At 44.7% G+C, this 24661-nt stretch overlaps 1 protein-coding gene across 1 annotated transcript in view; it reads left to right on the forward strand.

The window, feature by feature from the left end:
• Nucleotides 1-24661, forward strand: part of LOC311109187 (rho GTPase-activating protein 21-like) — a gene marked incomplete at both ends in the record, with an annotated part of 144463 nt that overhangs the window by 94806 nt on the left and 24996 nt on the right. Inside the window, 7 exons of the mRNA XM_084152026.1 lie at nucleotides 10241-10295; nucleotides 13382-13405; nucleotides 14794-16786; nucleotides 19901-20047; nucleotides 20230-20299; nucleotides 20427-20460; nucleotides 24205-24327. Of these exons, the coding sequence (XP_084008152.1) occupies nucleotides 10241-10295; nucleotides 13382-13405; nucleotides 14794-16786; nucleotides 19901-20047; nucleotides 20230-20299; nucleotides 20427-20460; nucleotides 24205-24327 (2446 nt within the window). The remainder of the gene's footprint in view (nucleotides 1-10240; nucleotides 10296-13381; nucleotides 13406-14793; nucleotides 16787-19900; nucleotides 20048-20229; nucleotides 20300-20426; nucleotides 20461-24204; nucleotides 24328-24661) is intronic.

Here is a 24661-nt window from a genome sequence, read left to right on the forward strand (position 1 = left end):
TTGGGGTCATTGTCCATTTGGAAGACCCATTTGCGACCAAGCTTTAACTTCCTGACTGATGTCTTGAGATGTTGCTTCAATATATCCACATAATTTCCTTCCTCATGATGCCATCTATTTTGTGAAGTGCACCAGTCCTTCCTGCAGCAAAGCACCCCCACAGCATGATGCTGCCACCCCCGTGCTTCATGGTTGGGATGGTGTTCTTCGGCTTGCAAGCCTACCCCTTTTTCCTCCAAACATAATGATGGTCATTATGGCCAAACAGTTCTATTTTTGTTTCATCAGACCAGAGGACATTTCTCCAAAAAGTACGATCTTTGTCCCCATGTGCAGTTGCAAACCGTAGTCTGGCTTTTTTATGGCGGTTTTGGAGCAGTGGCTTCTTCCTTGCTGAACGGCCTTTCAGGTTATGTCGATAAGGACTTGTTTTACTGTGGATATAGATACTTTTGTACCTGTTTCCTCCAGCATCTTCACAAGGTCCTTTGCTGTTTTTCTGGGATTGATTAGCACTTTTCGCACCAAAGTACGTTCATCTCTAGGAGACAGAACACGTCTCCTTCCTGAGTGGTATGATGGCTGCGTGGTCCCATGGTGTTTATACTTGCGTACTATTGTTTGTACAGATGAACGTGATACCTTCAGGCATTTGGAAATTGCTCCCAAGAATGAACCAGACTTCTGAGGTCTTGGCTGATTTCTTTTGATTTTCCCATGATTTCAAGCAAAGAGGCACTGAGTTTGAAGGTAGGCCTTGAAATACATCCACAGGTACACCTCCAATTGACTCAAATGATGTTAATTAGCCTTTCAGAAGCTTCTAAAGCCAATTTTCCAAGCTGTTTAAAGGCACAATCAGCTTAGTGTATGTAATCTTCTGACCACTGGGAATTGTGATACAGTGAATTATAAGTGAAATAATCTGTCTGTAAACAATTGTTGGAAAAATTACTTAAAGTAGATGTCCTAACCGACTTGCCAAAACGATCGTTTGTTAACAAGACATTTGTGGAGTAGTTGAAAAACGAGTTTTAATGACTCCAACCTAGTGTATGTAAACTTCCAACTTCAACTGTACAATTTATGGACACAGTCAATTTTACAATAATTATATTTTGTTTGTTTTTACTCTTGAACTTCCCTCAACCTCTGCAATCATTTTCATGATGTCCATCCGGTTTGCCTCTACATGCCATGTCCCCCAAACTGTGCTCTTTCACAAAAGCTCTCAACCTATAACCTATATACTTATTATGGACACAGTATGCTTACATTATTAGTTATCGTATTGTTATTAGTTGCTGTTAGTTGTTATTAGTCCCATCCTTCAACTCCATTCAACACCACCCATCTATCTCTTAACACCATCCATATTGGATTTCTATATATTTGCCATATATTTTTCAACTGTACTGTGATGTTTTACAAAGGTTCTGAACCTTTCTATTCTCATTGTTTCAACAGATTGTAAATTGAAAATAAACATTTTTGCTAAAACTATTATTATATTATTGATCGATTGACTATGACTTTTCAGATCACCCAGTAATGCTATTTGCAGGGTTAGCTCCAGGTAAATATTGCAATCCTTTAGCCATTCCTGGACCTGTGTCCAACAAAAACAAGCTACAAATGGACAGTACCAAAACAAATGATCTAATGATTCTGTCTCTTCGCAGCAAAATCTGCAGAGCTGGGAAGATTGTATCCCCCATATAAATAACATTCTATTGGTAAGAAGATTTTGAATCCGGCGTCGTTTTGCGTATCAGTTCATAAACATTATGCCATGGGATCGGTACGTCAAAAATCTCTTCCCAACTATTTTGCAATCTATATGGGACGGCTGTCAATACTTTGGTCCTTAAATGAAACTGGTATACTTTGTTATTTATCACAGTTTTCTTTAACCAATTATGTTATTTAATGCAAGGCCGACAGACAACTTCCTTACATTTTCCCCCTTCCACGTTCCTCTTCCATTTTTGCGGTAATGCTGCAATTCTTTGGTTGTAATTTTGGCTAGAGCAGACATTTACATATGTTTTTGTTAGCTGCATGTGCAACATAACTCCACCAGTCCTACCGATGATATCATTTACGAAGATTATACCTTTTTGAAACATTTTGTCCCAAAAAAAGTTTTTTTATCAATTAGTATATTTGAGTTTAACCACAATATTTGTTGCATTATTTGTTCTGTCGTTTCTGGAGGATTGAATTGAAATTGCAACCAACTTACTGTGGCTTGTTTTAGAAATAGTGATATTTGGGAGATTATTTCCTTTTCAAATAACTGAAAGTGTGAGGTTGTAATCTGAATACTCAGTACTTTGTTGAAGCACCTTTGGCAGCGATTACAGCCTCAAGTCTTCTTGGGTATGAGGCTACAAGCTTGGCACACCTGTACTTGGGGAGTTTCTCCCATTCTTCTCTGCATATCCTCTCAAGCTCTGTTAGGTTGGATGGGGAGCGTTGCTGCACAGCTATTTTCAGGTCTCTCCAGAGATGTTTGATCGGGTTTAAGTCCGGGCTCTGGCTGGGCCACTCAAGGACATTCAGAGACTTGTCCCGAAGCCGCTCCTTTGTTGTCTTGGCTGTGTGCTTAGGGTCATTGTCCTGTTGGAAGGTGAACCTTCGCCCCAGTCTGAGGTCCTGAGCGCTCTGGAGCAGGTTTTCATCAAGGATCTCTCTATACTTTGCTCCGTTCATCTTTGCCTCGATCCTGACTAATCTCCCAATCCCTGCCACTGAAAAACATCCCCACAGCATGATGCTGCCTCCACCGTGCTTCACAGCAGGGATGGTGTCAGGTTTCCTCCAGACGTGACGCTTGGCGTTCAGGCCAAAGAGTTCAATCTTGTTTTCATCAGACCAGATAATCCTGTTTTTCATGGTCTAAAAGTCTTTAGGTGCCTTTTGGCAAACTCCAAGCGGGCTGTCATGTGCCTTTTACTGAGGAGTGGCTTCCGTCTGGCCACTCTACCTTAAAGACCTGATTGGTGGAGTGCTGCAGAGATGGTTGTCCTTCTAGAAGGTTCTCAGAGGAACTCTAGAGCTCTGTCAGACTGACAATCAAGTTCTTGGTCACCTCCCTGACCAAGGCCCTTCTACCCTTTGGGCTCCCGAGTGGCGCAGCGGTCTAAGGAACTGCATCTCATTGCTTGAGGTGTCACTACAGACCCCCTGGTTCGTTTCCAGGCTGTATCACAACCGGCCGTGATTGGGAGTCCCATAGGGCGGCGCACAATTGGCCCAGCATCGTCCGGGTTTGGCCGGTGTAGGCCGTCATTGTAAATAAGAATTTGTTCTTAACGGACTTGCCTAGTTGATAGTAAGATAATAAATTAAATAATAAATACCCGATTGCTCAGTTTTTCTGGGTGGCAAGCTCTTGGAAGAGTCTTGGTGGTTCCAAACATCTTCCATTTAAGAATGATGGAGGCCACTGTGTTCTTGGGGACCTTCAATATTTCAGACATTTTTTGGTACCCTTCCCCAGATCTGTGCCTTGACACAATCCTGTCTCGGAGCTCTACGGACAGTTCTTTCGACCTCATGGCTTGGTTTTTGCTCTGACATGCAGTGTCAACTGTGGGACCTTATATAAACAGGTGTGTGCCTTTCCAAATCATGTCCAATCAATTGGATTTACCACAGGTCGACTAAAATGAAGTTGTATAAACATCTCAAGGATGATCAATGGTAACAGGATGCACCTGATCTCAATTTCGAGTCTCATAGCAAAGGGTCTGAATACTTATGTAAATAAGGTATAACTCCTGAGTGGCGCAGTGGTCTAAGGCACTGCATCGCAGTGCAAACTGTGCCACTAGAGATCCTGGTTCGAATCCAGGCTCTGTCGCAGCCGGCCGCGACCGGGAGACCCATGGCGCGGCGCACAATTGGCCCAGCGTCGTCCAGGGTAGGGGAGGGAATGGCCGGCAGGGATGTAGCTCAGTTGATAGAGCATGGCGTTTGCAACGCCAGGGTTGTGGGTTCGTTTCCCACGGGGGGCCAGTATAAAAAAAAAAAATGTGTTCACTAACTGTAAGTCGCTCTGGATAAGAGCGTCTGCTAAATGACTAAAATGTAAATGTATTTCTGTTTTAATACATTTGCAAAAAATTGAATAAACCTGTTTTCGCTTTGTCATTATGGGATATTGTGTGTAGATTGATGAGGATTTTTCTGTGTTTAATCCATTTTAGAATAAGGCTGTAATGTAACAAAATGTGGAAAAAGTCAAGGGGTCTGAATACTTTCCGAAGGCACTGTATGTAAATGAGAATATCTCTGTATTTCATTTTCAATACAGTTGCAAAAATTTCTAAAAACAGGTTTTCACTTTGTCATTATGGGGTATTGTGTGTAGATGGGTGAGAGAAAAAAATCAATTGAATCCATTTTAAATTCACGCTGTAACACAACAAAATGTTTCAAGTGTTTAATGTCACATGCACAAGTACAGTAAAAGGCCTTTTTTGGAAACTCAAATCCCAATAATGCAATAATCGATAACAATGTAATACTAGAAAAAAACACACAACAAATAAGAATAAAAAATTGTGGGGGTCAAGGGGTATGAATATTTTCTGAAGCCACCCTTGTGGAACGGTGCATACAGTGACAGTGTGAAGGTTTGACTGTGGGTAGGTCTTTTTTCCACTAGGAGGAGTGGTAGGACCACAGTCAAGCTCTCACATGAATACTAAGGGTGGTTGATGATCCCCAATCAGAGACAGCTGTCTAGAGTTAGTCTCTGATTGGGGATAGTATTTAGGCACCTCTCACATCCACCTGTGTGTGGATCATTGTTCGTGCTCGTGCGCGATTGTGGTCATGGCATGTAAGTAACTTGGTGCTTGTCTCTCTTTGCTTATTTTTGAGAACGTATAGTGTGATAAGTTTAAATAAAAGGATGACACTCTACGAGCGCTCCGTTTACCGTCCCTTAACTCAGCACCGTGACAGACAGTGTCATTGTCTCCTGCGCTTCCCACAAATTTTTGCATTTGCCTGTCTGCATTATTCGCCAAGCTTTGTATCAACAAGGTGGCTCTGAGAATATTAATTGCAGCATAGTAGCCAACAAAGGGCCGGCTTGCACATTCTTCTCTGGGCCAGGTTGTCTCTGTCTGATGTTATTGTGTTCCCTATGCAGTAGTTGCACTGTCTGGGTGATTATTATATTTAAAAAGCAGCCCTACATCCACACTATAGCTAAATAACTTAGCAATATTCAATGACGTTTTGCCAGCAAGATTGATCTGTAAGAATATCTCATTTTAATTGAGGAGGATGGACAAGCAAGACTGATAGAGTGAGAGGTGGAAATGCATTATACCAGAGGCAGGTAGACTACAGGTAGGGATTAGGGATGCAGGCAGAGGATGATGATGATGATGATGAAGTAGGGCTATAGCAAAACGTTTTTAAAAAGTTAGCCCAACTAAATCATTAATGATTTGCATTATCTCAATTATCATTCTGTCACTGCATGACAATGTACAGTTGTTATAGCCTACAATTGTTATTGGCTTTGAAGCCAAAAACAGGACATGTATTTTGGGGAAATGCTCTAAATAGCAAGTTGTTCAGTTGTGTTTATTTTCATACCAATACATGAAACCAAATTGCGCTAGTCTATTGGGCGAATGAATCTAAATATCAATAAGGCCTACAGCTATCACAGCCTATATTTCACTAGCAATAAAATTACTTTTGGTTTTGAATATTTACCAAAAAGGAAGGCTCCCTCACTTCCCAATTCAGTTAACCCCTGGCTATCAAATAACAACAAGGCTTACAAGGCAGAGTTCAAATGCTGATATTAAAATGCTGATATCAAAATCAGCGCACTGCCTAAATGGTTGACTGACAAAGCAAACTGGCACAGTATCTGCTCTCTGCCTTCTAAAAGTGAGAGAAAAGGTCTGACTGGCAAAGCAAACTGGCAACTGTCACTGCTCTCTGCTTTCTAACAGTAATTCGGGGTCTTCCTGCATGTGGGCATTCCTGCATCTGTAGGAATCCCTCTTTAAATTTATATTGGTCAATTTTGAAGCTATGACTCCAGTACAGTAAATGGTGGTAATGCACCATAACGTTGGATGCCAACCGCTGATAAACCCTACAGAAGAAGAGGCGGGGGCAACAATGGTAGCTGTCGGGCACTGTTTTCCAGCAGTTCTGTTAACGACGGCAAGGGCAGGTATTCGGCAAGTGGGAGTGAAGGACACTGTGTGCTAGCTTAGCCAGGTAGTCCAAAAGAGGACTCCGGTACGCAGGAGGCGGGGGCGACAGTGTGCCAGCTAGCTAACTATCAAGCTAGCACATGGTGTCGCTAACTAGCAAGCTAGCTAGTTAACATACAGTGTTGTTCCCTCCTGCTGTGCTAGCGGCAGGCGGGGTGACTGGTAGATAGTGTCCTTGGCCCCCGCCTGTCGGCACGGTTTTCTCGTGTACACAGCAGGCGGAAGGCGGGGGCGACACCGTGCACTAGGTAACTAGCAAGCTATCACACGGTGCCACTAACTAGAAAGCTAACGGTGTCGCTCCAGCCTGCTGTACTAGTGTCCTTCAACAGTGTCCTTCACCCCTGCCTGTAGGGCACTGTTTTCCCGCAGTTCTGTTAACGACGGTGAGAGCAAGTGAGAGCAGGTGTTCGGCAGACGGGAGCGAAGGAAAATGTCTACCGGTGTCGCTCCCTACTTAAAAATGTTGGTCTTGAGCTAGGGTATGGCGACTGACATACCCAAATGACGCCCCAGGTTACTAGTTACCTGTCCAAAATTGTAATCAGTAACGTAACTTTTGGATTACCTAAACTCAGTAACGTAACCTGACTACTTTCTGTTACTTTTGTATGACTTTCCCCTTAAAGATGCACTATACAGACTATGGCTGTCCCCGACCCAAATAAATATTGGTCGACCGAAGGTCGTCTGTTCTTTCGACCAGGTATATTTTTCCATATATAGACACACCCTATGTGGGTTTTTTTAATCAACGATATGCGTTGAGCTTGTCTGATGCTTAAAGCTTACGGTTTGATGAAATAAGACAAATACCTCAAGAGTGTGCCAGAGATCTAGATAACCAGAAGAAAAAAAACGTAACCTGACCCAACTACCAACTATTCTCCTCCTGCTTGCTTTCGCAGATTCTGCCATTACTCTCCTTAAGTTGCCGGTAATAGGCTACACGAGGAGTCGGCAACCTTTCTCATGTGGAATGCTAATCTATTTTACCATTTTCCTTTTGACCCACATTCAAAAGTGTCACACAAGCATGAAGCATTGGACGGCGTTCCTGCAGCTGGTTCATCCTTGGCAGCAATTTCCAAATGCCTGAAGGTACCACGTTCATCTGTACAAACAATAGTACGTAAGTATAAACACCATGGGACCACGCAGCCGTCATACCACTCAGGAAGGAGACGCGTTCATCTCCTAGAGATGAACATACTTTGGTGCGAAAGTGCTAATCAATCCCAGAACAACAGCAAAGGACCTTGTGAAAATGCCTGAGGAAACGGGTACAAAAGTATCTATATCCACAGTAAAACGAGTCCTGAATCGAGATAACCTGAAAGGCCGCTCAGCAAGGAAGAAGCCACTGCTCCAAAACCACCATAAAAAAGCCAGACTACGGTTTGCAACTGCACATGGGGACAAAGTTCGTACTTTTTGGAGAAATGTCCTATGGTCTGATTAAACAAAAATAGAACTGTTTGGCCATAATGACCATCGTTATGTTTGGAGGAAAAAGGGGGTGCTTGCAAGCCGAAGAACACCATACCAACCGTGAAGCACGGGGGGTGGCAGCATCATGCTGTGAGGGTGCTTTGCTGCAGGAGGGCTGGTGCACTTCACAAAATAGATGGCATCATGAGGAAGGAAAATTATGTGGATATATTGAAGCAACATCTCAAGACATCAGTCAGGAAGTTAAAGCTTGGTCGCAAATGGGTCTTCCAAATGGACAATGACCCCAAGCATACTTCCAAAGTTGTGGACAAATGGCTTAAAGACAACAAAGTCAAGGTATTGGAGTGGCCATCACAAAGCCCTGACCTCAATTCTATAGAAAAATTGTAATTGAAATAAATAAAAGCTTAAATAAATCATTCTCTCTACTATTATTCTGACATTTCACATTCTTAAAATAAACTGGTGATCCTAACTGACCTAAGACAGGGCATTTTTACTAAGATAACATTTCAGGAATTGTAAAAAAAAATCTGACTTCAACTGTATATATTTGTTACTGCTCGACTAAAACATTCTCGGTCGACCAACGACCAAACAATCGACTAATTGGGGTCTGCCCTAATGCAGACACAGACATTGCTCCACCATTTCCTGGTTGCTAATATTGTAATAGTTTGCCTAATTTGTTTGTGAAAAAACAAGCAAGTATAGTGTAAAGAATCATTGTACTATCCAAACCACTGTGAAATATATTTTCTATAACCCAAAATATTGTCTTTTCAGCTGTTTGAAGCTGGTGTACAAAACCGAAAGTAAAAGACACAAAACAAAACTTAATAATGGAAAAAGCACACATAGAACAGACCTACCACTTCTTAGACTTGCTTTCAATGAGAACTCTAATTTCTAAGTGAATTTGGTCAGGTCGCCCAAAAAGTTACATATTGCAGCTTTAGATAAAGGATCCATCAAACACATTTGGTGTGTCATCATAGTGGTCTCTGACATCTGGTCAGACTTGATCAGGTGGAACAAACTTAAACTTGCATCTTTTCTCAATGCTGAATTTACCCATCGCTAAGCCCCGCCCCAGAATTTTGAATATCAACTGTTGTCAAGTCAACCATCTTTTTCTAAATCGCTTGAAAGCCAGTGAGGGCTATGGCAAAAACAGAGTTTTCTTCCAAAATAAATGTTTAAATGGCTAAATAATTTGAGTGCACCAGGACTACTTGCTACTGTGATTTCTGAAATGCAGAGCCTGTTGATGGAGTATTTTTCTAATCTGAAATGATACTTTTGTTACATTGTTTGCTAGCTCAGCTGGTTAGCTAGCGCTTAGTCTTATTAATTGACCACCAAACCACTTAGCTAGCCACTTAATATACCACTGTGAGGGGATTTCCCCAGTGGTTGAATGGGGAATTGGGCTTCCCAGGAAAATGTTGTCCAAGGTTGCAACAGTAACCAAAGGGGGTGGGGCTTAGCGATGGGTCAATTGAATGTCATTGAGAAAACAAAGTTTTCATCGCAAACTTCCTTTCTGAATTTAAAAGTAATCCAATAAGTAACCATCTAGTTTTTCAAAAGAATATGTAATCTGATTACAATATTTTAGCTGGTAACGTAATTTAAGAGTCAGAATAGCAGAATACATACACAAGGTGCAATTTCAAAACTTGGTTGTGCATCAGCAGTTTTTCTCTTGTTATATGACAGTCACTCAATTAGCCCATGGCAGTAAAAGAAATGTAGATTTGTAAATGAGTCTAGTTAGTCTAGCCAGCTATCTACATTTGTAGTAATCATGGCCAAATAACCAACTGGGCACGTGCTCAGGGGCCCTGACCTCCAGGGGTCCCACATTGAGTTTCTTAGTCTCACTCGGGTATCATATTAACATGGCATACGTCATGACAAAATGTGTAGAATTGCAGGAAATTAGCTTTAAAACTGCATAAAGTTCTCCCCACCCTATGGCAAAATGTGTAGAATTGCAGGAAATTAGCTGTAAAATTGCAACTACAACAAAAATCTGTAAAGCAAACTTATTTGTTTACCTTTTGTTAAAGAATTACCCTCTGTACATAAAAAATTATAGTTTTTAATCCCGGTGCTGAGTTAATGTGTAGCGGCTAATTGTATGTGTTTGTAGATCGACTGGCTGAGGTAATTTTGCTTGTTTTTGCTGTTCCCCAAATAGCATTTTAGAGTTTCATTTTTTTTATAGAAATGCAGTAAATGAGCTTCAACTTCTTAGATTTTTGATGATGGAAGCTGTAGTAATCTCATAATTCTAACAAATTACTTCCTGGTTCGACAAAAGGCTATTTTGTTGCTTGTTTGCTAGATTTTTTTTAAATTTCAGGGCAATTTGGATAACCAGGGCCATTAACAACTTGCTGTGGAGTCGTGGAGACAAACTATGGAATGTTCCTTCAACTATGTTGATTGTGTATACTACTGTTCCAACTCATATGTGGAATGAATCTCTAACGTTACTACTTTTGTCCCTCTTGCAGTGACACCTCATTGGAACTATGCGTGATGCCAAAAGATGAGGACATTTTGCAGTTGGTAAGTACAATTCATTTAAGACCATCCTCCTAACTTTGTGCTCAAATATCTTCCTTGATAATTGTTGACTAGAGAACTGAAAGGGTTTACGCAAATCAATCCATATTGTATCTTTCTACGTGCCTGAAGTGGGATGGGTAGTTCCTATTTATTTTTTAAGGTAGTTGTTTTTGCTCTTTCCCATATCATTGTGCTGGACAGTGTACAGAATAGGGATTGTTAATATAGCATCATACAATATTCACTCCTGTCCCGTAATACGGCTGTCCTCCTTGGGTTAAAGGCACTCAGAGCATTTCTTCCCCACAAATAGACACCATGCACTGGGCTCTCTGTGCGGGGCGTTGCATCCATCAGATTCCCTGCCATGGACAGAGGGAAGATTAGCCATCATTCACTCAGCGTTGATTTGCACATAAGGGTTTTCTTGCATTCTCCCTTGGGTAAACTAAAACTCCTCCAGTCCATTTCTCATGGATTACCGACCAGCGGTGGACTGTTGATAGCAGATGAAGAATACTGGCTGTGGGCTTGAAAGTGTGTGCGTTTCCGTGCGCGTGCAGGAAAAGAGCTGAGTAGTATGGGCCAAGATGGAAAGCAACAGAGGGTAAAAATAAAGGATGAGGACAGTAGCGTGGAAAGAAAGAGTGATAGAACAGAGAAAGAGGACCGAGAGCTTTAAGGACCAGAGGACCAGAGTCTTTGTGGTGCCACAGCCATTGCTCTGCCTGCCCGTCTTCCTGGCCGGCTCAGTGATCTGCACAGCAAACCAACGCCACTCATCAGGGTCCAGAGCCCAGCAGACGATAACGCTATGCCAGGCCACACCACACCACAGCCCAGTCACCTCCTGTTATTCACTTCCACTGGTTCTCTCTTCTGGAGTAAGGAACTGAACCTACTCTAACCCCTAGTGTGATTCTATATCCATGAATAGCTAGATAGTTAGGCCACAGCGCGCCAAAGCCACACAAACAGCTTTTGGCGTTTTGGAATGCGTCGGAGCACTGTTGAAACTTGAGGGCATTTTCAGTAAATGACACATGCCATACACAGCAATTAGTGTTAGAAATTGAAAGAAAAGTCAGGTAATTATCCCAGTGAAATCTGCCCACAAATATACTTCAGGTGACTGATTTACTACATGTTTGCACCAGTCTGTAGTTGTTGAGGGATTTTTTATTACATAAAGCACATTAAACTGGTGCAAATTGCTCATAAATCTGGTCCCAAATTAGTTCTGAAATATGGAGAGTATATGTAATTCATTCAGAATTGAAGATAAAGAAATATCCTGTAAATGTAAACAAGCCATTTTGGACTGATACTGTCTCTCCTCTCCTTATTTATATTTACAGAGGAGCAACGTAAATGATTTGCTCCTCATGTCTTCTCATCCCTCTCAGCAAGTTCAGCGTCACACATCAGTGTGCATTAGCTATAGCAATGATGCGTGAAGTAAAAGGAAATTATTCAAAGGAAGAGTAGGGAAAGAGGCTATGTGGAACACAGTTCTCTAAAACACTTGAGATTGAGAGCAACCAGTGGGTCTGCCCTGTAACATGACATAATCAGTTCAGTCAGTGTAGATCTTAGGAAAGGTTGGTTTGGCTGAGATAGGGAAGGATGCGTGTGTGTGCGTGTGTGTGTGTGTGTGTGTGTGTGTGTGTGTGAACGTGCGTCTCTCCACTCACAGAGTGCCTACTGCTGAATCAGTACATATCAGAGGCGTGTGCACACACTCAGCAACTGCAGTCAGCTGACTGCCCTCAGCTTCAAGTTCATGTTGCTTCGCTTCAGAAGGCGGGCTGACCGAGGGAGAGATTGTTGGAAGGAGGGATGAGGCAAGAAAAGAGTGCTCTACTGCCAGAACTGAACGTATAATCAAGCAGCTGCTCTCGTCATATGAATGGCAACAGCGAGAGAGTGAGAGGAAATAGGCAGGAGAATAATAATGAAAATGCACCTGAAAGAGGGAGATGCTGAGTGTGTAAGAGAGGGATACAGAGGGAGATGCTGAGTGTGTAAGAGAGGGATACAGAGGGAGATGCTGAGTGTGTAAGAGAGGGACACAGAGGGAGATGCTGAGTGTGTAAGAGAGGGACACAGAGGGATATGCTGAGTGTGTAAGAGAGGGACACAGAGGGAGATGCTGAGTGTGTAAGAGAGGGGTACAGAGGGAGATGCTGAGTGTGTAAGAGAGGGGTACAGAGGGAGATGCTGAGTGTGTAAGAGAGGGATACAGAGGGAGATGCTGAGTGTGTAAGAGAGGGACACAGAGGGAGATGCTGAGTGTGTAAGAGAGGGACACAGAGGGATATGCTGAGTGTGTAAGAGAGGGACACAGAGGGAGATGCTGAGTGTGTAAGAGAGGGATACAGAGGGAGATGCTGAGTGTGTAAGAGAGGGGTACAGAGGGAGATGCTGAGTGTGTAAGAGAGGGGTACAGAGGGAGATGCTGAGTGTGTAAGAGAGGGATACAGAGGGAGATGCTGAGTGTGTAAGAGGGGGGTACAGAGGGAGATGCTGAGTGTGTAAGAGAGGGATACAGAGGGAGATGCTGAGTGTGTAAGAGAGGGATACAGAGGGAGATGCTGAGTGTGTAAGAGAGGGATACAGAGGGAGATGCTGAGTGTGTAAGAGAGGGATACAGAGGGAGATGGATACAGTGGGAGAAACAGCTAGTGAGCAGCAGCAACAGTAGTCGTCAGTAGTCACGATGTGGAGCTTAGGGTAATCTGTAATGACGCTATTATGGTGATGACGGTCAGAGGCAGCCTGGCTCCTGGACTTGTCCCCAGGTCGCAGAGGGACAAGAAGGACAAGAAGGGGGAAGTCTTCCTTCCTCCTATCCGTTCCTGCTCCACTTTTCTTTTTTCGCTGCCCTTCTCTTGCCCTCTGCTTTTATGTAGTATTTCCCTACAGCACTCACACAGCATCAGTAGCCAAGTGTATTTTTAGCCTGCGCTGGACCGAAGTATCCAGTCTCAACAGCTCCAGCCTTTGCCTATTGCACATCTTTTTACCCCTCTTCTCCCCTCACCTTCTTCTCTCCACTTGCCTGCCTCTAACCTGTTGGCTGGCAGTTTTCCAGGGATATCACTGCTCTGGTAAGGAGGGAAACTTACTAACTCCTTGTTTTCTTGTTTGTCTGTCATTTCCTTTCATTTGTGAATGTGGCTTCAGACATTTTTAAAAGCTGGTATCAACAGTGTAATGATTGCCAATATGTGTAATGTTTGTATACCTTCCCTTAGCTAGAACCGTGTCACCTCTACAGAATGTTGTATTGTCTCCTCAGAACCGTGTAGTTCCCTGTACTAGTAAGTGTATTTTAGAGCATGCTAAATATGGACAGGAAAGTAGTTTCCCCATTCAAATACCTTTGTGTCTCCTGCTCTCTGCTCACATCAAGGAAGCTCTGAGTCAGTAAATGTTTTGACAACATCACTTGACTTATGCAAATCTAGAGTTAGGGGTGGGCAGGCATGCTGGAGTCACTGTACAAACAGTGTACAAACGTAACCCGATACCACAGGTAGAGCGCTCATTGATTAAAGTCCAATGCTCCCGGCTCTCGCTTTCATTTCTCTGTGAGTGCTCGTACTGCAAGGATGTACATCAAATACCTGATTCAATACGCATCTCTGACCTGAAGACTTCATTTTAATTTAGTTGCTTAAAATCCAGCTCTTAACTTTAGTAAATTAGGTTCTACTGGTAGCATTTTCAAAAATATTTGGGGAGGGTGTCAATCTTGTAAACGAAAATCTTGTTAGCATAACAGTTGAGGAGTCATGCTCACAGAGTTGACGTTAGCCGCCAAAGGCCACCAAAGGCATCCCCGGTTCAGCCTATCCTGCTATCTCAGGCCAGGCTCTTCCTCTCCCAGCCAAAGGTGGGTAAGCCTCAGCCATGCCAGTGTAATCTCCACTCTGGGTCACCAGGCTTTATTCTGGGCCTTAGTGCCAGACATGCTTTTTTTCCTCTCTCGCTCTCCCTTTTTTCACTGTCTCCTGCATGCAGCTGTTGCTTTTTACAGCACCTTCCGTTGGAAGTGGTCATCCGACCCAAACTCACAGCAGGATTCAGGCTCTGCTGGGGCGGGAAGGGCTGGTTGTTGGCTTTGGCTAAGACAGCAATACTGTTATCTTTAGTGAAACGTCTTCGTTGATGGTTTTTATTACTTATAGACAGTGTGTTCAGTTGGTCATCTGCCATTTACTGTGTCATGAAATTAATCGCCTCTCAGTATATGGGTCATGTTATTATTTGATGTTTCATTCAGCATTATGCTTTCTTCTGTTCATTGTGCTGTATATTAACTGTTTCTTGTTGGGCATGACGGAAAGCCGAAGCAGAACCCAGAGAATTGATTCAGTTTGGCGCAATGCCACACTACTGGCCTTAATTATTATATACTTCAGAGAAATGGTATCAGTGACCTATTTTTGTCCTATGCAGTTGAAGTGACATAATGTCCCATAATCACCTGCAGGCCTATTCCCAAGATGCATACCTCAAAGGAAACGAGGCGTACAGGGGAAACGCCGGACACATCCCGGAGCCCCCTCCCATATGCTACCCGAGGACAGAGCCTAAAGCCCCAGGGATGGCACATGCCCCTGACCCATCCCCCTCCACAGAGGCCCCCCGGGGGGCCAGGCAGGCCCAGGCAGGGGCAGGAAGACAGGGCACCTCCACCTCCATGCCAGGCCACACAGACATGGGCTACCGGGTGGAGATCCCTGTCCCCCCCTCTCCGCCACCCCCCCAGGCCCCTAAGACACAGATAGTGCTTTGTGTGTGCAACGAGAGTGTGAGGACAGTGGTGGTGCCGCCTGACCCAGTAGCAGATCAGGGCCCCCGCTGTGTGGCTCGGGCTGGCCCCAGCCATACGATAGAAGAGAACCGGTACGGAAGTCCCCTGGACTTCTCAACTAGGCCTATACACCTTGTGGCTCCTGGCCACCCTGGAGGGTCACAACTACAGTACGCCCCCATCCCCACCCGGCCCACAGAGCTCTCAGTCTTCTCCCTCTCTGGCTCTAGGCCTTCCCTGATCTACCCCGACACACAACACCTCACACCCTCCCCGCAAACCCCGGCGGGCAAAACCTTCCCCTCCCCCACCTCACCCAACCACTACACCCCCTCACCCTCCTCCCCTGCCACCTCCATCTCCCCCCACCAGAACATCGACTGGCGCAACTACACTACCTACAAGGACTACATTGAGGCCAAGCGGCTGCACACCTATGGCTTCCGCACTATCCAGGAGCGCCTGGACAGCCTGCGGGCAGCAGCCAACCCCAATGCTGCTTACGCCCTGCAGCCTGGCCCTCCTCCCAGCGCCATTGCCTCCTTCCAACAAGGCCTTGGGGGGTCCCAGGTCAGACGTAGGGGCACATCCCACGACCGGGGGTCCTACCAGGAGGCCATTGTGGCCCCACTGCGCAGTGCCTTCCAGGAAAGGCTAGGCGAGGGAGGGACTGAGAGGACAGCCATGCCCAGGGACTGGCCCCAGAGTCCCTCCCAGGATGCCCTGCCTTCCTCAGCCCCCATAGGGGTAGCAAAGCCCCAGGCACGATCCTGCGACTACCTGGGCCGGCAGAGTGAGCCAGCGGCTGTGGTATATACAGAGAGGGGAGTGTACAGCAGGGCAGAGCTGGAGGGCAGGCTACTGCTGTACAGGGGCGAGGAGGCCAGAGCCAGCAGACAGGGGGCAGCGCTGAGGCAACTACACCAGCCTCACAGGACCAGTCTTACAGGCATGCCCATCGCTATGTTCACTAAAGATACAACAGAGCTGTTGCTCCCCTCTAGGAGATACAGCCTTGCACAGACAGCCTTCAGTACGCCCTCGCTGGTGCCTGTCGAAAACTCAGCCTCGGACCCATTGCCACCGGCCTTGTCTTACACCCGGGGCCTTCGTAACAGCAGCGTTATGGACCTGCTCAAAGACCAAAGAGCCGTGGTAGTGGGTAACCACCTGGGCTACTCCTCTTCTCCCCAGCAGCAGCTACAGCTCCGGGGGCAGGCTGACAGCCTGAGTGAGGAGAATGGGAGGGAGGTGGGGCTGGGTGCCAGGTCCTCCTCCTGCACCGGCTCCTCCAAAGTTCCCATTCAGAGACAGCAAGCCATCCCCTCCTCCACTACTGTGACCCTCAAGTCAAAGGTCCCTGTCCCGGTGCAGAATAACGGGAGGCCGGTGGAGGGCATAGAGGGGCCAGACGCCACGGTGGTAGTCCTGAGGAGGGATAAGAACTCGGGACCCCAGCCTATCCGCCACCCCTCATACATCCTGGCTGTGAACGACACTGATGTCGAGATGCCAACGGAGGTGGGGACTCCAGCAGCCAAGGGAGGATCGGAGTGCTGGCTGCCCAACGACACCCAGCAAGAGGTGACCATGAGAAGGCTGGGCAAGCAGCGCAAGGCTTCGTGCTCCAGCAACCTGGACGACTCGCTCGACTCCATCCCCTTCATCGGTAAGAAACACGTTTCTGTTCACTTTCTCGACTTCTTTGTTCCCATAGCAACTCCTCACAGAAAGGGAGAGTCCTGCGAAGGGATGGATGTGTGTGTGTGTGTGTGTGTGTGTGTGTGTGGTAAGCATACACTTTAATTAGGTAACGCCTTCATAACACACTCTAACCGTTAGTCAATCGCATTTGCATTGTAAATTGCATATCAGGAGTTCCTGTTGCTCCGGTTTCAGCTTACTATAGGAGAGAGAGAATTTGTTTTGTTTGTGTGTAGACTGATTCGCTTAATGTGCCTGGCAAAGCACATAATATCTCTTGGATGGAGAGGTTATATCAGTGTTTTAATGTTTTATCAGTTTCTGCCCTCAAGTCTTAGCAGGTGGGATTTGTCATGCAGTAAAAGTCCTGATGTTCAGACTTCCTGCTGCACTGTTACAAAATGTCATAAATGTCCTTAACATCATAATGTCACCATAGCTTTATATTTTTCTCTTGATGGCTTTATACAGTGAGAGAATTTGGATAGAGTATATCACCAATGTACATATTGATGGAAGTAATTGAGCTATAACAGCTTTTGGTGGCAGTGGTTTATTGGCTGTCTGAACAGAGCTGGCTTTGTTGTTGAGGTATGTCGTAATGCTGGGTCAGGGCAGGACAAATCTATTTGAAATGGGGAAACTGTATAACGTGCATTCCATTTCATGTTGATATACTGTATTGCCATTTTATTTAGCATCAGCAGATATGTTGATTTTAAAGTGTCAGAGTCAGCTATTTATAGCCCCGTATTTAGTTCTTTACCTAAACAAAACATCTTACAAGAGAAGAGGGTACACTCAATGTTGACAGCATGCTTAAATGCACCAATGTAAACAAATAGTGTCTTAATTTTAAAAGGCAGACAATCAGTTCAACAATTACATGTCTTTATGAGGGTTAAAGGAACATAACTAATCTAAAGTGGATGTCCCAGTAAGCTAGAGTGCTCCTGGCTGTTTTGGATCAACATGACATCATGGCAGGGTCAGGCAAAGGATTTTGTGACACTGCACTGCATGTTTGTTTTACTATCCTTTTGGGGATCAAACAATTGATTCCCATTCAAAATCAAATTTTCCTTAACCTAACCTTAAACCCAAACCCTAACCACAAACTCTAAACCTAACCCCTAACCCTAATTCTAACCCTAAGCTTAAAATAGCAGTTTTCTTTGTGGGGACCAGCGAAATGTCCCCACTTGTCCGAATTGTACTTGTTTTAATATCCTTGTAAAGACTTCTGGTCCCTACAGGGATAGGAAAACAAAAAACACACACATACACACACAAATGCTCAAACATAGTCGCACACACACAAAATAAAATCTCATTTATCCCCCAGTATTGTAAAGCAGGGGAAACCTGAGAGGAGTCTACTCCTAAAAGGCTGTGGCAGATCGTAATGGAACTCTTAATTGATCTTTTTTGTTGTTGGTAGAATAGACATATTATCATGTCTTTAGTTTATGTGTATTCGACTGTGTTGTTTTTTTAAGAGTCTGAGGTGGATTTAATCTTAACGTGCCAATAGTTTCATTGATGAGACCGAAGGATCATGAACTTGACCTGTCCATTAACTGGGGTGGCCCCACATGAGTCATCATCCACCAATCAGGGCAACTTTTACTCAGACATACACCAGTGGCCTAAAGCCCACATCAGTTAATCATATCCTCTTACACACATAGACACATAGACACACAGACACACACACACTAGCCCCAGAGATGGGCTATCCAATGTCAAACCAACTTTGCCACGGTCGCACACCATACTATTAGCTGAGCAACACTGTTTGCACTATGACTAACTGATTCAATCCCCAACCATTTTGATCTGTTTTGGGTAGTCTTACATTTGGACAGCTGTTCCATTTTAATCAAGTACATGTGTCGAGCAATGCTGTTTGTTGCTGTTCTCACGAACACATGAAATAGGGAACATCTGTCTGGTATCATGGGAGCAATCTGTGAGATTATGTTGGGGAATTTCACTGCAACGATCTCTGCAGCCGAAAACCAGGTCAGATGTTTCATATTAATGTGTGCTTTTAAATTTGAAATGTTTTGCTTAGGCACACATAGGAATGGAAGCTTTCAGATTGCTCTGGTCTATGTTTTATTTTCCTTTTAATTAATTATTTGTCCCACATATTGGCATATTGATTTTATTTGGACCAGTTCACAGAAATAATACTACACGGATGATACAGATACATCTGTGAAACACTTTGTTTTAGGATTATAATTAACTGCTTTTGGTAGTGATACATTTCTGTTTGCCCTGTTATTATTCCTACATTCTCAATTTCATGGCACTCCCCTTCATTGCCAGACGCTTCCATCCTGTATCTTGCGTCACGTGCTGCCTGGTCAAACAGAAATATGGGATAGAATGTCAAAGGCAGTGTTACTCACTGTTCTCAGTAAAATGATGACTTGCCTGGGTGTAGCCTTACTGTTCAGACTCGGTGACAGTTACGTCTGAGAAGGGTAATGAAATGTCAACTCACTTTCCCTTCCTGTGTGTTTGTTGATTGTGGCGGTTGTGGACTGGGTTACCTGTCTAGTGACCATGCTGTCTTTGATAAGCGTCATGTACTCATAACCAGACTGTGTGTTTAGTTGTAGGCCTATATCTCCTCATGTCATTTGTGTTTTATTGGTGTCAAACAGAGAACTTAGACTGCTTCAGTATGAGTTTCACTCAATCCTAAACTGTGATGCTTGACTGTGTATTTGTGCTATAGTAGGCTTAATTTACGTTTGAGACTGACTACTTTTACCAGGATTTATGATTTCTCTATCTTTATTCAATGATGTTTTTGGAGTAGAACGGGCGGCAGGTAACCTAGCGGTTAAGAGTGTTGGGTCAGTAACCGAAAGGTCGCAGGTTCGACTTTCCGAGCATACTAGGTGAAAAATCTGTCTATGCCCTTGAGCAAGGCACTTAACCCTAATTACTCCTGTAAGTCGCTCTGGATAAGAGTGTCTGCTAAATGACTAAAATTAAAAAATGTAGAACAGGAATAGTGTCTATTCTTGTTTAACTTTGGTTCTCCTCACATAATTTCCAGATGAACTATCCAGTCCAAGTATCGATCACGACACCAGTCACATTTCCACTTCAGCTGTAATATCTGTTACTCCATTCATCACCACCATCCCGCCCAGCCCCACTTCTCCTTCTCCTCTCAATCGACGACAGCTGTCACATGACCACGGTAAGGTTACCCCCTTTTTAGAAAAACTGGCCAGGGACTGACAGCAACGATATGCATGCTTTAAGAATTGGGTGTTAGAAATGAGTTGATGGCTGAATTTGAATACTTGGTCCGCAAAAAGGCTTGGGACACTTACAGCCTTGAGCTAAGACCTTGATCATTATTTGGCTTATTTTTTTAAGATTCTCTTCGGCTCACAATTATTGAGCGGTCCAAATCCTACGATGAAGGTCTGTATAACTACAGGGAAGGGTGAGTCCTCCTAACTGTAATTTGGCCTAAAACAGTGGACCAGTGCAGTGTCATGAACATTTTAGTCCTTTCCGTTAGACTAACTTGTGGTGATTGTTTTCTAATTTCACTCATGTCTTCCTTGTAGGAGACAAATACCTGGTCTAAAGTGCCTTAGGAAGGTGAGTCCGACCTCAACACACAGTAATATCAACCCAAGTAACAAGAAACTGTAAAAGTGACAAACCCTCTGGTCACTTTCCACAGAAATGGTGGTGTTCCTACTGGCTGTCAGACTCGACTGCATCATCATTATTTGCATATCCTGTTCACACCCTTTAGATATGAGTCTCTCCTCTGAATGGCTGGTATTGATGTTGGCCAGTAGCGGTTGTAAAATGGATATTGAATAAGCCAAATGAGCTCTAAAGACCCAGCCTGGATGCCAACCTTGCCATTTCTGTCTGTCTGCTCACTGGAGGGGGCATTATAATAGTCCAAAGTCAGGCAAGGGTCATCCAATCAGCTAAACTGTCCACTGGAGGGACTCTACGTGACCATTCCTCATTATCCAGCCTGCTGAATGGCCCCAGAGCCAGACTGAAAGGACAACCAGCAGAGCAAGCAGACAGCTTTCCAATGACTCTGGGTTACTGAAGGCCTTGATTAAGGTTGTGAACACAGCAGAGCAGAACTTTGGGAGCTATGGCGTGATTTAGCAGCTTACAAAGCCAAGCACTGTACATCATGTATGTTTGAGACTGTAGTAAGATGGCGCCGACAGACATGGCAGCTCTGCTTATAGCTCCTAAGCAACTTTGCAGTATTTAGTTTTTTTGTGTGTTATCTCTTACATTATTAGGCCAGAACGTTTTTTGTGTTATTACATACAGCCGGAAAGAACTTTTGGATATCAGAGTGGAGGTAACTAACCAGCATTAAGACCTGGAATACGACTTTCCCGAATTGGATCCTTTGTTCGTACCCCGCAGGGCAATTGAACTTATCCCAGAGGCTGCTCCAAGACGCCGCCGGCGGAGAAGAGGTATTTGGAGTGGACTTCTAGTCCGACTCAGGAGGCGTGCACACCATCCACTTCTTCTGAGTATATTACTTGCTAATGTTCAGTCTCTGGACAATAAAGTAGACGAGCTCAGGGCGAGGATCTCCTTCCAGAGAGACATCAGGGACTGTAACATACTCTGTTTCACGGAATCATGGCTCTCTTGGGATATACTGTCCCCGTCCATACAGCCAGCTCAGTTCATCGCGCAGAGGAATAAAGAACTCTCCGGGAAGAAGAAAGGCGGTTTTGTATGTTTCATGATTAACTACTCATAGTGTGATTGTGATAACATACAGAAACTCAAGTCCTTTTATTCATCTGACCTAGAATACCTCACAATCAAATGTCAGCAGTAAAATTAGATTTAAAAAACAGATAAAAATACACCTTATGGAACAGCGGGGACTGTGAAGCAACACACACAATGGCCCACAAGGAACTACACTGGACTTTATAGAAACTGGAAACCACATATCCTGAGGCCTCATTTACTGTAGCTGGGGATTTTAACATAGCAAATTTGAGGAAAACGCTACCGAAGTTCTATCAACATATTGACTGTAGTACTCGCTCTGGGAAAACACTAGACCACTGCTACTCACACTTTCGAGATGACTACAAGGCCCTTCCCCGCCCTCCCTTTAGCAAGTCAGATCACGACTCCATTTTGCTCCTCCTTCCTATAGGCAGAAACTCAAACAGGAAGTACCCGTGCTAAGGTCTATTCAACGCTGACCAATCGGAATGCATGCTTCAGGATTGTTTTGATCATGCGGACTGGGATATTTTCCAGGTAGCCTCTGAGAATAACATTGACGTATACACGGACACAGTGAATGAGTTCATCAGGAAGTATATAGGGGATGTTGTTCCCAAACCAGAAACCGTGTATAGATGGCAACATTCACAAAACTGAAAGCGTGAACCGCTGCATTTAACCATGGCAAGGTGACTGGGAATATGGTTGAATACAAACAGTGTAGTTAGTCCCTCCATAAGGCAATCAAACAGGCAAAACATCAGTACAGAGACAAAGTGCAATTCAACGGCTCAGACACGAAACGTATGTGGCAGGGTCTACAGACAATCACGGATTACAAAGGGAAAACCAGCCATGTCGCGGACACCGACGTCTTGCTCCCGGACAAGCTAAACACCTTCTTCGCCGCTTTGGGGATAACACAGTGCCATTAACGCGGCACGCTTCCAAGGACTGTGGGCTCTCGTTCTCCGTGGCCGACGTGAGTAAGACATTTAAGCGTGTTTACCCTCGCAAGGCAGCCGGCCGAGACGGCATCCCTAGCCGCGTCCTCAGAGCATGCACTTGCCAGCTGGCTGGAGTGTTTACGGATGTATTCAATCTCTCCCTATCCCAGTCTGCTGTCCCCACTTGCTTCAAGATGTCCACCATTGTTCCTGTACTCAAGAAAGCAAAGGTAACTGAACTCAATGACTATCACCCCGTAGCAATCACTTCTGTCGTCATGAAGTGCTTTGAGAGGCTAGTTAAGGACCATATCACCTCTATCTTACCTGACACCCTAAACCCACTTCAATTTGCTTACCGCCCCAATAGATCCACAGACGATGCAATCGCCATCTCACTGCACACTGCCCTATCCCATCTGGACAAGAGGAATACCTACGTAGGAATGCTGTTCATTAACTATAGCTCAGCCTTCACCCTGGGTCTGAACCCTGCCCTGTGCAACTGGGTCCTGGACTTCCTGACGGACCACCCCCAGGTGGTGAAGGTAGGAAACAACACCTCCAATTTGTTGATCCTCAACACTGGGGCACCACAAGGGTGCGTGCTCTGCTTCCTCCTGTACTCCCTATTCACCCATGACTGCGTGGCCACGCACGCCTCCAACTCAATCCTCAAGTTTGCAGACGACACAACAGTAGTAGGCCTGATTACCAACAATGACGAGACATCCTACTGGGAGGAGGTGAGGGCACTGGCGGAGTGGTTCAGGAAAATAACCTCTCCCTCAACGTCAACAAAACAAAGGAGTTGATCGTGGACTTCAGAAAACAGCAAAGGGAGCACGCCCCTATCCACATCGACGGGACCGCAGTGGAGAAGGTGAAAAGCTTAAAGTTCCTCTGCATACACATCACTGACAATATGAAATGGTCCACCCACACAGTCAGGAGGCTAAAGAAACTTGCCTTGGCCCCTAAGACCCTCACAAACCTTTACAGAAGCACAATTGAGAGCATCCTGTCGGGCTGTATCACCGCCTGGTACGGCAACTGCACCGCCCGCAACTGCAGGGCTCTCCAGAGGGTGGTGCGGTCTGCCCAACACATCTCCGGGGGCACACAGCCTGCCCTCCAGGACACCTACAGCACCCAATGTCACAGGAAGGCCAAAAAGATCATCAAGGACATCAACCACCCAAGCCACGGCCTGTTCACCCCGCTACCATTCAGAAGGCGAGGTCAGTACAGGTGCATCAAAGCTGGGACCGAGATACTGAAAAACAGCTTCTATCTCAAGGCCACCAGACTGTTAAATAGCCATCACTAGCCAGCTACCGCCCGGTTACTCAACCCTGCACCTTAGAGGCTGCTGCCCTATATACATAGACATGGAATCACTGGCCACTTTAATAATGGAACACTAGTCACTTTAGTAATGTTTACATACTGCTTTACTCATCTCATATGTATATACTGTATTCTATTCTACTGTATTTTAGTTAATGCCACTGACATTGCTCGTCCTAATATTTATATATTTCTTAATTCCATTCTTTTACTTTTAGATTTGTGTATCTGCAAAATATGTGTATGTGCCGAATAAAATTTGATTTGATTTAATGAGGTAACTTGTGTGTTTGTTGTGTTAAAGGTGACGGTGGATAGGTCTTTAGAAGATTCCGGATCCAGGAGAGATTCCTCATCAGATGTCTTCAGTGATGCTACCAAGGAGGGCATGCTCCATTTCCGACAGATCAACACGGACAAGAGCAAGGTGTGTGTGTGTACAGTGCTATCCACACACACACACACACACACACACACACACACACAGGGATTAAGGGGGTCAATTATATCACCTGTGACATGGTTTAGAAAGAGTAGTGGATAATCCTTCTGTTCCTCTGGTAGATATTTGGTTACAGTAATGTCTGTTTGTGCATTGCACTTGCCAGACCAGTTAGGCTTTGACCTAAATGTGTTTTAGGTTCCTTGTCATGCTCCTCCTGTAAGTTGCTCTGAATAAGAGCTAAATTACTAAAATGTAAATGTTTGCCTTGAGGTCATGACTCCCCCTCTAGTGGGTTACACTGGACTTGATGACAGCT

The sequence above is a fragment of the Coregonus lavaretus genome, assembly GCF_964263955.1.
Source record: "Coregonus lavaretus genome assembly, chromosome: 34".
Classification (NCBI taxonomy): Eukaryota; Metazoa; Chordata; class Actinopteri; order Salmoniformes; family Salmonidae; genus Coregonus; species Coregonus lavaretus.